This window comes from Pezoporus occidentalis, unplaced genomic scaffold (genome assembly GCF_034315485.1).
Source record: "Pezoporus occidentalis ecotype Australia unplaced genomic scaffold, CSIRO_AGI_Poc_V1 ctg496, whole genome shotgun sequence".
In the NCBI taxonomy this organism is placed as follows: domain Eukaryota; kingdom Metazoa; phylum Chordata; class Aves; order Psittaciformes; family Psittacidae; genus Pezoporus; species Pezoporus occidentalis.
The window spans coordinates 26417-40616 of NW_026915831.1; the positions used below are offsets into that span (position 1 = coordinate 26417).

General features: G+C 58.6%; 1 protein-coding gene across 1 annotated transcript in view; it reads right to left on the reverse strand.

Moving 5' to 3' along the window:
- SBF1 (SET binding factor 1) overlaps positions 1–12101 on the reverse strand; it is a 35968-nt gene extending 23867 nt beyond the window's left edge. Inside the window, exons 1-9 of the mRNA XM_062636781.1 lie at positions 12034–12101; positions 9923–9932; positions 8931–9068; positions 8667–8798; positions 7072–7182; positions 4842–4865; positions 3522–3627; positions 2301–2433; positions 355–463 (exon numbers count right to left, since the gene is read on the reverse strand). Coding sequence (XP_062492765.1) covers positions 355–463; positions 2301–2433; positions 3522–3627; positions 4842–4865; positions 7072–7182; positions 8667–8798; positions 8931–9068; positions 9923–9932; positions 12034–12101 — 831 coding nt within the window. The remainder of the gene's footprint in view (positions 1–354; positions 464–2300; positions 2434–3521; positions 3628–4841; positions 4866–7071; positions 7183–8666; positions 8799–8930; positions 9069–9922; positions 9933–12033) is intronic.
- Between the last annotated feature and the right edge of the window lie 2099 nt (positions 12102–14200).

Genomic DNA, 14200 nt, shown 5'->3' on the forward strand with positions numbered 1-14200 from the left:
ATCAGCCCCTGCCCCTGCTCCACCACAGCAGCACTGGGATGGGGGTGTTTTGGAGGCTGCACAGAAGCTGCTGCAGTTAGGAGTGGCCCCGGTACACTTTGGTTTCACTCAGGTCCTGCAGCCTCAAGTGCCAGCACGGCCTCTCGGAGCAGCTCTCAGCTCCCAAAGCAATTCCCTGGCTGATCCCAAGCTTGGCACAGCACAGCTGGAGCACAGCCTGGACTCAGCAAGGCAGGCCTGAGCGAGCTCAGCCTAAGGACAGTGGTTGCTGCCGGCTGTGAGCTGGAGCTCGACCCCTGCTTCTCCCTCCCAATCCCGATCCTGGTGCAAGGAACGGGGGTCCTAGAGTCTCACCAGCTCCTGTGTCTCTGACTGGAAGATGGAGTGCACTCCGATAATGAAGGGTGTTGGTGTGCTCAGCACCTCGAGGAGCTGCGCGGGCAGGATGGGCACGTACGTGAAGCTGCAACCAAAGGAGAGCATCACTGCAGCCAGTGAAACCCTGCTCTGAACCCATCCTCAGCACTGCTGAGCCCACCTCTGGAGGTGGGGGTGACTGCAGGCCTTCCCCCAGCACGCTCAGCCACAGAACCCCAGCCTGGTTTGTGTTAGAAGGACCTTTAGAACTCATCCAATTCCAACCCCTGGTCACAGGCAGGGGCACCTTCCACTAGAACAGCTTGCTCCAAGCCCCTGTGTCCAACCTGGCCTTGAACACTGCCAGGGATGGGGCAGCCACAGCTTCTCTGGGCACCCTGGGCCAGCGCCTCAGCACCCTCACAGGGAAGAGCTTCTGCCTAAGAGCTCATCTCAATCTCCCCTCTGGCAGGTTAAAGCCATTCCCCTTGGCCTGTCCCTGAACACCTCCAGAGCAGAGCTGCTCCAGCTCTTGCAGCAGCTCCATGGTCCTAATGATGGGTAAATAACTGTGTTTTGGGCCCTGCTGGCAAAGGGGCAAGGAGGTGAATGCCCACAGGTCTTAGCTGTGCTGACAGCTCCTTTCCTGACACCTCTGGTGCACAGAGCAGTGTAATTCCAGTATCCACAGCAGTGAAGAGGTGTGAACCTTCCACACCTTCCTCCCTATGGCAAGCCTGGAGCTCTATTACTGGAAGCAGGGACCAGAGCATCACCAGCAGTGTCTGTAGCTCCAGGACCTGCTGCCATGTGCTTTTCCAGGCTGTGGCAACCCCTGACAGAGGGGAGCAGCCCACCAGGCTCTTGAATGTGGTTCAGCAGTGTGTTATCACCCCATGGAGCTTTTCTCCCCAGAATCCATCCCATTCCCCTTCTCCCAGCTGCATTACAGAGCAGAGCCCCGGTGCACCACTTCCACTGGCACCCATCCATCCCAGCCCTGGGCACGACACTGAACAAGGACACTGGGAAACTTCCAGAAAGCCTGGTGCAACCTCTGCCCACCCTAGACAGGGCAAGGCACATAACAGGGCTCTTGTTAAGGTGGTGGCAGCGGTGGCCAAGCCACTGTGGTGGCTCCTGTGGACACTGGCACCCCACTATCTAGGCCATGGACTGGCCACTACCAGGGCTGTCTGCACGTCCCCCAGGTAGGACAGCTCAGATAGATGGGCCATTGTGCTGCAGCTCCTGCTGTGCTCTATCCAAGCTGGCCTGCAGTACCCCCACCTGCAGAAAGGCTGCTTGTATCCCAAAGAAAGCTTCCTTTGGGAGTTCCACTGATCTCCTGGAAACCTTTCCCTTGGTTGGACTGAGATTGTAACTCCAGGGCCAGAGAATGACCATGGTCAGCACCTATGAGCCTTCAGGAACCTTGTGAGGCTGTAGAACGTGTTTTGTCTGAAGGGCTCAGAGAGCTGGGCTGGGTCAGCCTGGAGAAGGCTCCTGAAGGGGAGACCTGAGAGCAGCTCCAGTGCCTAAAGGGACTACAAGAAACCGGGAGAGGGGCTTTGGACAAGGGCCTGCAGGGACAGGCCAAGGGGAATGGCTTTAACCTGCCAGAGGGGAGACTGAGATGAGCTCTTAGGCAGAAGCTCTTCCCTGTGAGGGTGCTGAGGCGCTGGCCCAGGGTGCCCAGAGAAGCTGTGGCTGCCCCATCCCTGGCAGTGTTCAAGGCCAGGTTGGACACAGGGGCTTGGAGCAAGCTGCTCCAGTGGAAGGGGTCCCTGCCTGTGGCAAGGGGCTGGCACCAGATGAGCTTTAAAGTCCCTTCCAACACAAACCTGCCTGGGATTCATCCCATGATGCTGTGACTATGGCCTGGCAGCAGCTCTTGGTAGCTGTGGAGGGCTGAGGGCTCGGGGTGCTCTGGGTGCCCTCACCTGTACTTGAGGGGGAACATGAGTGCGAGCAGAGCCCGGCAGGCGTCCGTCAGCCGCTGGTAACTGCTGGACAGAAACAGGATCTTGTGCTCGGTCAGCGCGGCGCAGAACAGGTACAGCACGTTGGTGATGCCTGGGAGAAAACACAGGAGAGCTCAGAAATGAGGGTCACCTCCTGCACCCACCAGAGAGCAACGACTCCTGCATGGATCCCATCCCTCATCTCCAACTCTGCACCACAGAGGAGCTCAACATCACCCAAAGAGCCACTTCCGGGATGTGTTTCCAATGGAAGCTCCTGTTCTGGGAGACAGGTGTCTTCCTGAGGTGCCGGTGTCATCAATCACAGGCATAAGGCCAATGGCAGCACACTCTGGGCACCCCTTTTTGCCACCCAGCCCAGTTCCCATGGGATCTGGCCACACATCTTTATGTGGAGCACTGTGTGCAGTTCCGGTGTTCCCAGCATAAGGACATGGAGCTGCTGGAGCACGTCCAGAGGAGGCCATGAGGATGATCAGGGCTGAAGCATCTCTCATATGGAGCCAGGCTGAGAAAGTTGGGGCTGTTCAGCCTGGAGAAGAGAAGGCTGCGTGGAGACCTCAGAGCTGCTTCCAGTGTCTGAAGTGGGCTACAAGGATGCTGGAGAGGGACTCTTCATCAGGGACTGTAGTGACAGGACAAGGGGTGATGGGTTCAAACTTAAACAGGAGAAGTTCAGGTTGGAGATAAGGCAGAAGCTCCTCCCTGTGAGGGTGCTGAGGCGCTGGCCCAGGGTGCCCAGAGAAGCTGTGGCTGCCCCATCCCTGGCAGTGTTCAAGGCCAGGTTGGACACAGGGGCTTGGAGCAAGCTGCTCTACTGGAAGGTGTCCCTGCCCATGGCAGGGGTTGGAGATGGCAGAGCTTTCAGGTCCCTTCCCACCAAAACCATTCCATTGTTCCATGATCTGCCAGTCCCTGCCCTGCTGGGGAAAGGGAGGCAAAGCAGGGCCAGGAGGGCTCCATCTGAGGCTGGAGGAGCTGTGTGACCCACCAAGCTGGGGAGCAGGGCGGGATCTCCAGCCAGGCTGACACAGGGGGCTCTGGCCCGGCCTAGGCAAAAAGGCACCCAGGGGAATGGGTCCTACAGGCACAGGGCACTGGTGGAAGGGGGTGCCGGTGCGAGGGGGTGCCGGGGAAGGGTGTGCTGGTGTGAGGGGCTCTGGGGTACATCAGTCTCACCGAGCTGGCGGAAGAGCAGCGCCACGCTGCAGCTGCTGACCGGGAGCGAGTCGCTGATGGGTGTCTGGATCACCTGCCGGTCCCCGGCTCCCAGCGAGATGGTTCTCTGCAAGGGAGCACACACACGTCACCGGGCACAGCCACACATCGAGGGCAGGCAGCGACAGCCTGAGTGCCCCCCAGAGCAGGGCCAGGACCACTGTGCCCTCAGCACCACCCTCACAGGGTGCAGCACATCCCACCACAACACACTGCCTTGTGACACCATGGCTGCTGCAGGAAGAGGGAAGAGGAGCCTGCAACACCACACATTGTGTTTGACTGGGGACATGGGCTACAGGGGGGAATGGGAGCTCCCAAAATAGCCGTCACTCCTGGACGGCACGAGCAACACCGTGATGGCAGCAAGCCCTGAGACCTGCACAGTGACAAGCACATGAGGAGCTTCAATAAATCTTGGAGCAACCTGCTCCAGGGCAAGGTGTCCCTGCCCGTGGCAGGGGGTTGGAAGTGGGTGAGCTTTAAGGTCCCTTCCCACACAAACCACTCTGGGATTCCATGATAAGCAGAAGGGAAGAGCTCGCCTGTGCCATGCCCACCAGTGCTGCCTGGCAAGGGAGCAGCACCAGCCTCCCCGACCAGACAGGGTACTCATGGCTCCTGGGCTGGGGACAGACACCAGACACACTGGACACACTCTCACTGCTTCTCCCCCAGTACAACTTTTTACCCAGACCTCAGCTCATTCCCAGTGGCACAGGGCAGCCTTCACATGTCCCAGGCTGCAGCTCACTGCCCTCTCCTCCTCTTTCTACATCTCTCCAGGGAGGACATGCCTGCAATAGTAGCTTTCACCATGCAACCCACTGCAACAGCCACAGATCTGCTTTCCACATCCCTGGCAGTGTCCAAGGCCAGGCTGGACAGGGCTCAGAACAACCTGCTCTAGGGGAAGGTGTCCCTGCCTGTGGAACTGGATCTTTAAGGTCCCTTCAACCCGAACCACTCAATGACTCCATGATTCCGAACACTGCAGCCCTGGAAGAGCTGATCAAACACCCCTGACCTCATCCTCCAGAGCAGCCGAGGGTGTTTGCACCACCCCAGCTCACAGGGTGGCTGCTGCAGAGCAGGACTGAACCCCCCAGAGCCCAGCCACAGCAGTGCTGCACCAGTGCAGCACACACAGACACACACCCAAGGTACTAGCAGTGCCCAGGCCTCCAGCTCTGCCCCGGCCACAGCATGTGTCACCCTCACAGACAGTTAGAGAGGTTGTTAAGGAGGAGACCGACCCCAGGAAGGAAAAGGTGTGCGTACCGCTGCTTCATCCTCCGCGTCAGGCTGGGACAGAGACAGAGATGGCACAGTAAGTTAGAGACAGCACAGGAGACAGGGGAGGGAGGGAGGACACAGGCAGGGCTGACAGCGAGCTGGGAACGCACCCGGAGTGAGGAGATGCACAAACACACACATGGAGCCAAGGCAACAGAGACCACGGAGAGATGGAGCACTGGGACGCAGCAGGAGAACAGGGGAGTGCCCCACGAGCTTGTTCCCACAGCACAGAGACCTGCAGGAACTGGGAGGTGGCAGTAATTGTGCCAAGGAGTGCCACACAGCGAGGCACAGCGGCTCCAGAGCTGCCCTGCTGCCTCCCATGCTGCTGCTCACTTGGTGCACTGGGAGGAACCAGATGGAGTCGGACAGAGCTGGGCAGATCCTGCAGGAATGCCACAGTGCAGAGCCGTGGCACCTGGCACACAGCCTGGCAGGGGCAGCACCCTGCTCCTTCTGCAGAGGCTTGGGTATGGCCAGCACCCATCCTCTCCTGAGACACCTGGACCAGGGTCCAGCTCTGGGGCAACAGCACAAGAGGGATGTGGAGCTGTTGGAGCGAGGCCACAGGAGGCCACGAGGATGATCAGGCCTGGAGCAGCTCTGCTCTGGAGCCAGGCTGAGCGAGCTGGGCTGGGGCAGCCTGGACAAGAGAAGGCTCCTGAAGGGGAGACCTTAGAGCAGCTCCAGTGCCTGAAGGGGGCTACAAGGATGCTGGAGAGGGACTCTTCATCAGGGATTGTAGTGATAGGACAAGGGGTGATGGGTTCAAACTGAAACAGGGGAAGTTCAGGTTGGAGATAAGGCAGAAGCTCTTCCCTGTGAGGGTGCTGAGGCGCTGGCACAGGGTGCCCAGAGAAGCTGTGGCTGCCCCATCCCTGGCAGTGTTCAAGGCCAGGTTGTACACAGGGGCTTGGAGCAAGCTGCTCTAGTGGAAGGGGTCCTTGCCCGTGGCAGGGGTTGGAACTGGATGAGCTTTAAGGTCCCTTCCAACAAAAACCAGGCTGTGGTTCATTCCATGATTTTATGTCCATGAAGCACCAGGACCACTGGTGTTCTCCCAGTCACTCTGGATGATTAGAGGGACCTCCAAGCCTGTGCCAGGCAGTTACAGCAGCTCGAGGGGCACCACTCCTGCCCAGCAGAAAGCACCAACCCAGGAAGCCTTCACAGACACCTGGGTCCAAGCAAGCAGCTTCCCCCCAGGCTCACGGGCTGCAGCAAGGGAAGAAACCTCTGTCTGTGGGCCCCAGGGACCTGAGGTGCTGCCCCAGCCCTGTGAAGGCTCCTCCACAGGGTAGGGGGGAATTTAATGGTGTTTTTTGCTGGGGGAAGTGGAGCTCAGCTGGAAGTGAAGCCACCACAGCAAACAACACGTCCATGGCTACGTCTGAGGTGCTGGCATGGCACAGGAGCTGCAGGGCATTATGCTGCTGCTTCCAAACACCTCCTGCCAGAGGGCCCAGCTGGGCTCTCTCCATTCCTGCCATCTCCAGGCAGCTCCAGCCCTTCCTCACCCATCTGCTTAGCAAGGCTGAGCCCATCTGGCCCTGCCCCAGCAGGAGGGGGACACATGGCTTGGAAGGGACAACAGGAGGTTGTCTCTGATGGCCTCACCTCTGGGCACAAGCAAAGCTGCTGCTTCTCAAGCCCTGTCCATCAGAGCTGCTGCCTGCACAGGCACAGGCCAGTGGGTTGAGGAGAGAGCCCCAAGCTGCTCATCTGGCCAATGCTGGCCTTGCTTGGCCTGTCCCCCTGCTCTCACAGATGGCCCATGACCACTTGGCTCTGAAGCAGCTCTCCAGGCACTCAGATGGGGCTGAGTGGAGCAGCAGGACCTCCCCAGTGCAGAAATGAGCATGGACCATGGCAACTGTGTGCACAAACCCATCAGTGACTATGCAAGTGGAGAGAGCAAGGAGCCAGGGCCAAGCTGCCCAGTCATGGCAAGCTAAAAGGCAGCGAAGCAGCAGGATCTCAGCTGCTGGAGGAGCTGAGGAGCTCGGAACCACAGAGCTCTGTTGTTTCTGCTCTCAAGAGCTTGGGAAGGCACCAGCCAAGCACTTCAGCGGCTCCTGGTTGCCAGCACACGTCAGCCTCGCTCAGCTCCCCCAGCACAGCACCCAGATAGAGCTGAGGAGCCCCTCTGCCTCTGCCAGAGCTGCTCAGGGGCAGAGGCACGAAGCGGATGAGGAAGGGGCTGAGCACTCACCTGAGCTCCACCAGTGATGGGGATGGTGCAGGTCAGCAGGTTCCCAATGACATTCTCCAGGGACACGCTCAGTCCGTCCACGTAGATGGTGTAGATCAAGCCCAGACTGTTCTGGAGAGGAAAACACAGCACAGCACCATGGAGCATGGATCCCAGGGCGGGAGAGACCTCAGGGATCATCTGCTCCAACCCTTCCAGGCAAAGCATCATCTAAACCAGATGTCCGAACACCATGTCCAGCCCAGTCTTAACAGTGTCCAGTGCTGGGGAGTCACCACTTCCCCAGGGAGATCACTGCAATGGCTGGTGGTCCTCAGTGGGAACAATTTTTCTCATATCTAGTCAGAACTGGGACATGGGACTCCTTGTACAAAGGGAGTCTCCATCTTCTTTGTAGCCACCCTCAAATAGTGGGACATGAAGATAAGGTCTCCCTGGAGCCTTTTTTCTCCAGGCTGAGCATTCCCGTTTTCAGCCTTTCCTCATATGCTGCCCAGCCCTCTGGTTTTCAGACCTCAACTGGAAGCAGTTCCTCCCTGTGAGGGTGCTGAAGCGCTGGCACAGGGTGCCCAGAGAAGCTGTGGCTGCCCCATCCCTGCCAGTGCTCAAGGCCAGGTTGGACACAGGGGCTTGAAGAAACCTTCTCCAGTGGGAGGTGTCCCTGCCTGTGGCAGGGGCTGGAACTGGACAAGCTTTAAGATCCATCCCAACACAAACCATTCCACAGCTCTATGACCCCCTGGACAACCTGCTCCAGCTGACCCTGCTCAAGCAGGGGTTGGGCCAGGGGCCTCCAGAGGTGCCTCCAGCCTTGGCTGTGTGGGTTTTTAGAGCTGTGAGTCTGCAAAGCCCAGGTTTTGTGCTCTTTGCAGCAGCTGCAGCCAGAGCTGGGAGTGATTTTTTACCCTTGTCAGTTATTAATGCCCTGAGCACTGCGTGTCCCACGGGAACAGCCTGTGCTCCATTCACAGAGCCGGTGTGAACAAGATGTGCAGGAACAGGGCAGAGCCCAGCACTGGGATCCCACAGCGGGAGGGTAAAGCAGGGAGACACATTGGTCTGGAGCACGCTGCCCTCCTCTGAGCCTCCATCAATCTTAAGTGGGCTCCTCCTCTGGAGCATGAGGCAGGCAGTGTGATGGGTCTGGGGAGGTGATCACCCCCTGTCCAGCCATGGAGCTGACACAACACACAGAGCCCAGCCTGCACCCGTCCTCACACCTCTTCCCCAAGCACAGAAAGCAGCAGGGCTGGGGAACATTCCCATGGCAAGGAGCAATGTTCCCACAGGAATGGGCTGTTGGTTATGCTGCTTCTGCTCACAAACCAGGTCAAGGCCGCCAGGTGCCTGGTGTGGCCGAGTCCTTGGGTTGATGTTCAGGTTCAGCTGCTGGACCAGGATGCAAGGAGCAGGTTGGCAACAGGCTGCTCTCCCATAGGCGCTGTGCCACAGTGCTCCTGCCCTCACCTCCTGCTCCAGCAGAGACTACATGGCTCCAGGTTGCTCCCAGAGCCAGAAACCCTTCACCACCGTTGCTCTCCTCTCCACACCCAGCAGAGACCCTACTGCCCCTGCCCAGAGCACTTCATACTTACCCTGAACACCTCCGCATGGTCCAGCCGTGACACCAGGACCAAGCTTTTGGGAGCAAAGAGCTGCGCAGGTTGAACAGGAGATGATGGCTCTTCCTCCTCCTCCCCATCACCATTCCTGGGGTGGCTCTGAGGCTACGAGACAAGGCCCAGGGTAAGGAAAAGGAGCTCTTCCCTCCCCCAGGATCTAACACCAGGGCCTGGGTTCCCCTGGCCCAGGCACAGCCGAAGCCAGAGGCTGCCTTTATCCCTTCCCACCCGCAGTACCTGGGCGCTCTCGATGGGCTCCCAGAAGGTGAAGCAGGCGCAGTAGTGCCGCTCCGAGTTGATGTCTGTCAGCACGGCCACGAAGAAGGTTGGGGGGTTCCTCTCCGTGAAGAGCTGCCAACCACTGGGCTGGCAGAACTGCAAGAGAGGGCAGGGGCTGCGTCAGGAGGAGGTCAAACAATGGGATCCTGACCCTCTCCTCTGCCCTGTGAGACCCCACTTGCAGCACTGTGTGCAGTGCTGGTGTCCCCAACATGAGGACATGGAGCTGTTGGAGCAGGTCCAGAGGAGGCCATGAGGATGTACAGGGGCTGGAGCACCTCCTGTATGGGGACAGGCTGAGAACACTGGGGCTGTTCAGCCTGAAGAAGAGAACCTGCGTGGAGACCTCAGAGTGGCTTCAGGGTCTGAAGGGAGCTACAAGGATGTTGGAGAGGGACTCTTCATCAGGGACTGTAGTGATAGGACAAGGGGTGATGGGTTAAAACTTAAACAGGGGAAGTTCAGGTTGGAGGTAAGGCAGAAGCTCCTCCCTGCAAGGGTGCTGAGGCGCTGGCACAGGGTGCCCAGAGAAGCTGTGGCTGCCCCATCCCTGGCAGTGTTCAAGGCCAGGTTGGACACAGGGGCTTGGAGCAAGCTGCTCTAGTGGAAGGTGTCCCTGCCCGTGGCAGGGGCTGGAACTGGATGAGCTTTAAGGTCCCTTCAACACAACCCATTCCATTGTTCCATGTCCCCCTGGCCGAGATGGGCACCCCACACACACCCTGCAGCCATCGCAAAGCCTCAGGAGCTCCCAGCACAGGGCAGTGATGGGCTGGGCTCTGGTCTGCCCCTGCAGCCATCGAGGTGCTGGTGGTCACACCCAGGCACTGGAATAGCACTGGGAATGATGGAAGGTGACCTGCATGCAGCCAGGGCTGTGTCCCAGCCCCACATCCCCTCCAAGAGGTGGCACCGCTCCCCTGGGACCAGCAGCTGGAAAACACCTGCACCAGCTCCACAGTTCAGGCAGCTCCAAACACAGCTCTGCCCATCCCTGGGACTTTCCACACACCAGGGCCAGGGGGGTAATTCCAGCATCAGCCCAGGACTCCCCTGGGGGGGTTCGAGGTCTCAAGGGGTTTTTCCTCTGTTTCCTCAGCATTTGGCTGTTGAGGAGCTGTAGAAAATTCCTGGCACTGGGGGAGTCGCCAAGAGTTGGACAGCGAAGAGACAGAGCCACTCCTTCCAGCTGGATGTGCCCTCAGGACACGGAGACCTGAGCAGGACTGAGGATGGGAATAAGGTGGCAACGAGGCCAGAAAGGGCTGACAGGAGCTGAAGGAATCACTGCAGAACCTGAACCATTGTGAATCACAGAACCCCAGACTGATCAGGGTTCGAAGGGACCTTAAAGCTCCTCCAGTTTCAACTCCCTGCCACAGGCAGGGACCCCTTCCACTAGAGCAGCTTGCTCCAAGCCCCTGTGTCCAACCCGGCCTTGAACACTGCCAGGGATGGGGCAGCCACAGTTTCTCTGGGCACCCTGTGCCAGCGCCTCACAAAATCCCACCAGTTTTAGCAGGATTCCCTGTCCCCATCCTGCTCACCCGCTCAGCACCACCACAGGCACCATGACCACCACCCCTGGGGGCTGGCATCACCCCATGGCCTGGCTTCTGCTCTCCCAGTGTTCCAGCACCTGCCCTGGGCTTGGGGATGCAAATGGAGCCAGCTCTGCCCAGAGGGGAGGATACTGCACCGGGACACGTTCACATCCTGTGCCTGTCTCCAGAGCAACTTCCACCCATTGCAATGGGACAGCTCTGTTTGGAGCTGCTGTCAGAGCAACGCCAGGGCAAGAGCTCCGGGGTCAAGCTCCCTCCATGCACCAGAGAACCTTCTCCCCTGCAGGAAGGGACACAGCACTGGCTGCACCACAACGTTGTGGTTATGGTACCAAACCCCACGGTGGGCTCCATCCAGCTCTGGGGAGCTGCTCTGTCCCATCCCTACGTCCCGCTCCCCCAGCTGCCTTCCAGTGCTGTGGAAGCCTCAGAGCCCCCCAGGCTCCCAACAGGATGGGGCTCCAATTGTTTAAATTCCAAGGATGCTTTGGCTGGACAGTTTGACCCTTGGGGTGGGGGGAGCAGCTTTCCTCTTGCCTGGGACAGTTCCCAAGTGCCCTGCAGACAGCCGGGAAACACAGACCAGAACATGAATACAGAGCCTGCCTCGGGACGGAACGGTACAGAAAGTCCAAGATTGTGATGGAATTCTGGTAACAGGATGAGGAGATGATGAGGGTGATGATCCCCGTGGCTGCAGTGGGAACTGCCACGGCCAAGAGCCCAGGACAGGGCAGAGGAATGAGGATGGGGACTGGAGCCATGCTCTAGGGGCTGATCCCAAAGGCACCACTCACATGGAAGTTCTCCAGCACCAGCACAAAGATAGAGATGACTATCAAGTCTGGATGAGGGCAAGAGATGGGGGGGCATCCAAAACTGGCTCCCAAGGACAAGGGCATCCCCTCAGTGAGGCCCAGGGGACGTGGAGTGGAAAGCAGGCAAGTCACCCTTCACTACACCATGGAATCATGGAATCCCAGGGTTGGGTTGGGTTGGAAAGGTCCAAAAAGCTCATCCAGTGCCACCAGCCCAAAAAGGAGACCAGTTTGCAAGGCAAAGCACTTGGGAGAGGCTTAACTGTGACAGAGCTACACTATTTGTGATGAGGCTGTTCATACTGACACTGCATCCATTCAGCTCCTCTAGGATGTTCTGGATGTTCAGGATGTTCCAGCATCCCATAGAGCTGATCCCAGAGCAGGACGGGGAGCACAGCAGCCAGGACAGAGTCAGCCCAAGGCAGGGCATGCAGCATTCTATGCATGGCTCAGCACACTGGATCGATCTGTGGTTTTCCAGAGCTGGAGCTGTGTCAGGGGGCAGGAGGGACCCCAGTGTGGTGGCTGCCCTGCTCTGACCCTGCAGTGCCCATTGAGGTGCGTGCACACAGTGCCACGTGTCCCCCGCCCCACGCACTGGTCATGCTTCCCGGTGTCCCGATCCCGAGGGATGACACGTCGCCAGCTGTGATGGATGGCACTCACCAGCTCGATGCCCTGGGGAAAGGGGTTGTCCTCCCAGTCCTTCTCCGGGAAGCGCTGCAGTATCTGTCCCTGCCCATCCCTGCTCCCTGCGGAGGCAAGAGCAGGGTTAGAGCGCAGGTTCTGAGTCCGCTTCAGCCCCCAGCAGCACAGGCTCCCAATAGCTTCAGTGCCTGGGAGCAGCACCAGGGTGCTCCAGAACTGTGCCAGCCCCCCATGGACATGGGGAGCAGAGAAGAGACCCCAGTCCCTCCACAAACCCACTGCACAGCCCCTGCCACAGGGAAAAAGCAGCGATTTCCATAGATGTGGGAGCAAACAGCAAAAAAACTCATCATCTAATGGTGTGCAACAGGCAAAGCACAAGTGCAGCACATCTCTGGTCAAGTTCACGTTACAGTTCCCTTCCTTGGGTCACTAACACAAGATCAGACACACAGATCGTACATACAGCTCTGTGGAGGAGGACTTGGAGTGTTGGTCCATGAGAAGCCCCCCATGACCCAGCTTCAGTGTGTGCTTGAGCCCAGAACCCTCTCTGTGTGCTGGGCTGCACCCCCAGAGCATAAGCAGCAGCTCAGGGAGGGGATCCTGCCCCTCTGCTGCATGAAGGGACACATTAGAGCAGCCCCAGTACCTAAAGGGGCTACAGGAACACTGGAGAGGGGCTTTGGACAAGGGCCTGTAGGGACAGGACAAGGGAAATGGCATTAAACAGTGATTTCCCCTCTGCACTCTCCACCAGCCACGTGTAATGCATTGCTTCAGTGGATGACGTTGGAGTTGGGGACTTGGAAACCCTGAAGGAGCACTTTGCTCCTACCCCTGGCTGGGCACAGCTACAGACAGCACATGGAAAGGGGGATGCTCCATCCCCATGCAGAATAGCTGTGTGGTTACTGCACCCACAGCATCATCCCAAGGGATGACTGTGTCTGTCCCTACAGCAATGCCAGCTCGATTTGGGAGCTGGGTTTGGCTCCGGGACTGCTGTTGGGGCCAGGTAGCAGGAGGAGCCTCCCCAGAGGACGTGCACCACGAAGGACTATTTTGAGGACCCGACCTGTCTCCACCACCCTTCTCACCACAGCTGCATTTAGCTGAACAAGGCATCAGAAACACCACTAACAGCCTGGGGACTGGAATGGAAAGGTCAGGGGAGGAAACAGCATCAGTGTCACGTTGAGCAGATGTCCCCGTGCTCAGACACCTCCTCACACACGGACAGGTCCTGGCATCACCAGCAGCACCAGTGCTCACTGCATCAAGTCCTGCCCCCTCTGAGCACCATCGGCCTGGCTCCGGCTTCCCAGGTGGGAAGATCCCTCTGAATACAGGTCAGGACTGCAGGTCTCTGATGGCCTGGTGAGTGCTGTCAGCCCCATGCCCTCCACAACAGCACACTCCAGCAGCACAAGTGCAACGTGTGTTCACTCACGCTGTCTTGGTCATGAGGGACACAGATACAGGATCATGGAATGATGGAATGGTTTGTGTTGAAATGGAGCTTAAAGCTCCTCTGGTTCCAACCCCTGCCACAGGCAGGGGCACCTTCCCCTAGGGCAGCTTGCTCCGAGTCCCTGTGTCCAATCTGCCCTTGAACACTGCCAGGGATGGGGCAGCCACAGCTTCTCTGGGCACCCTGGGCCAGCGCCTCAGCACCCTCACAGGGAAGAGCTTCTGCCCTCATCATCCTCAATGCAAACAGAATAATCCCTCCAGGAGCTGGTTAGAACAAGGGGAATCTCGATCCTCTGGGTATTCCCAAATCCAAGGGCTACTGCAATATTTAGCAACCTGTGGGTACATCCTGATGATCAAGGCCAGGTTGGATGGGGCTTGGAGCAAGCTGCTCTAGTGGAAGGTGTCCCTGCCTGTGGCAGGAGGTTGGGAATGGATGAGCTTTAAGGCCCCTTCCAACACAAACCGTTCCGTGATTCCATGATGCTCCCAGCTGCCCGTCCCAAGCTGCCTCACTTTCACACTGTCCAGCCAAGCGCCAGTGCCTCCCTCAGCTCCTCCTCACCCCGCCAGCTCCTCTCCTCCTGCTTCCCAGCATTCCCATTGCAGCATCCCAGCCCCTCGCCAGCCCCACCAACCTGTCCCATTGGCACTTCCCTTCCTGCAGGCCCAGCCCCAGCGACCCTCGCGCTGCTCCTGGCAGGATTCCCAGGCACAC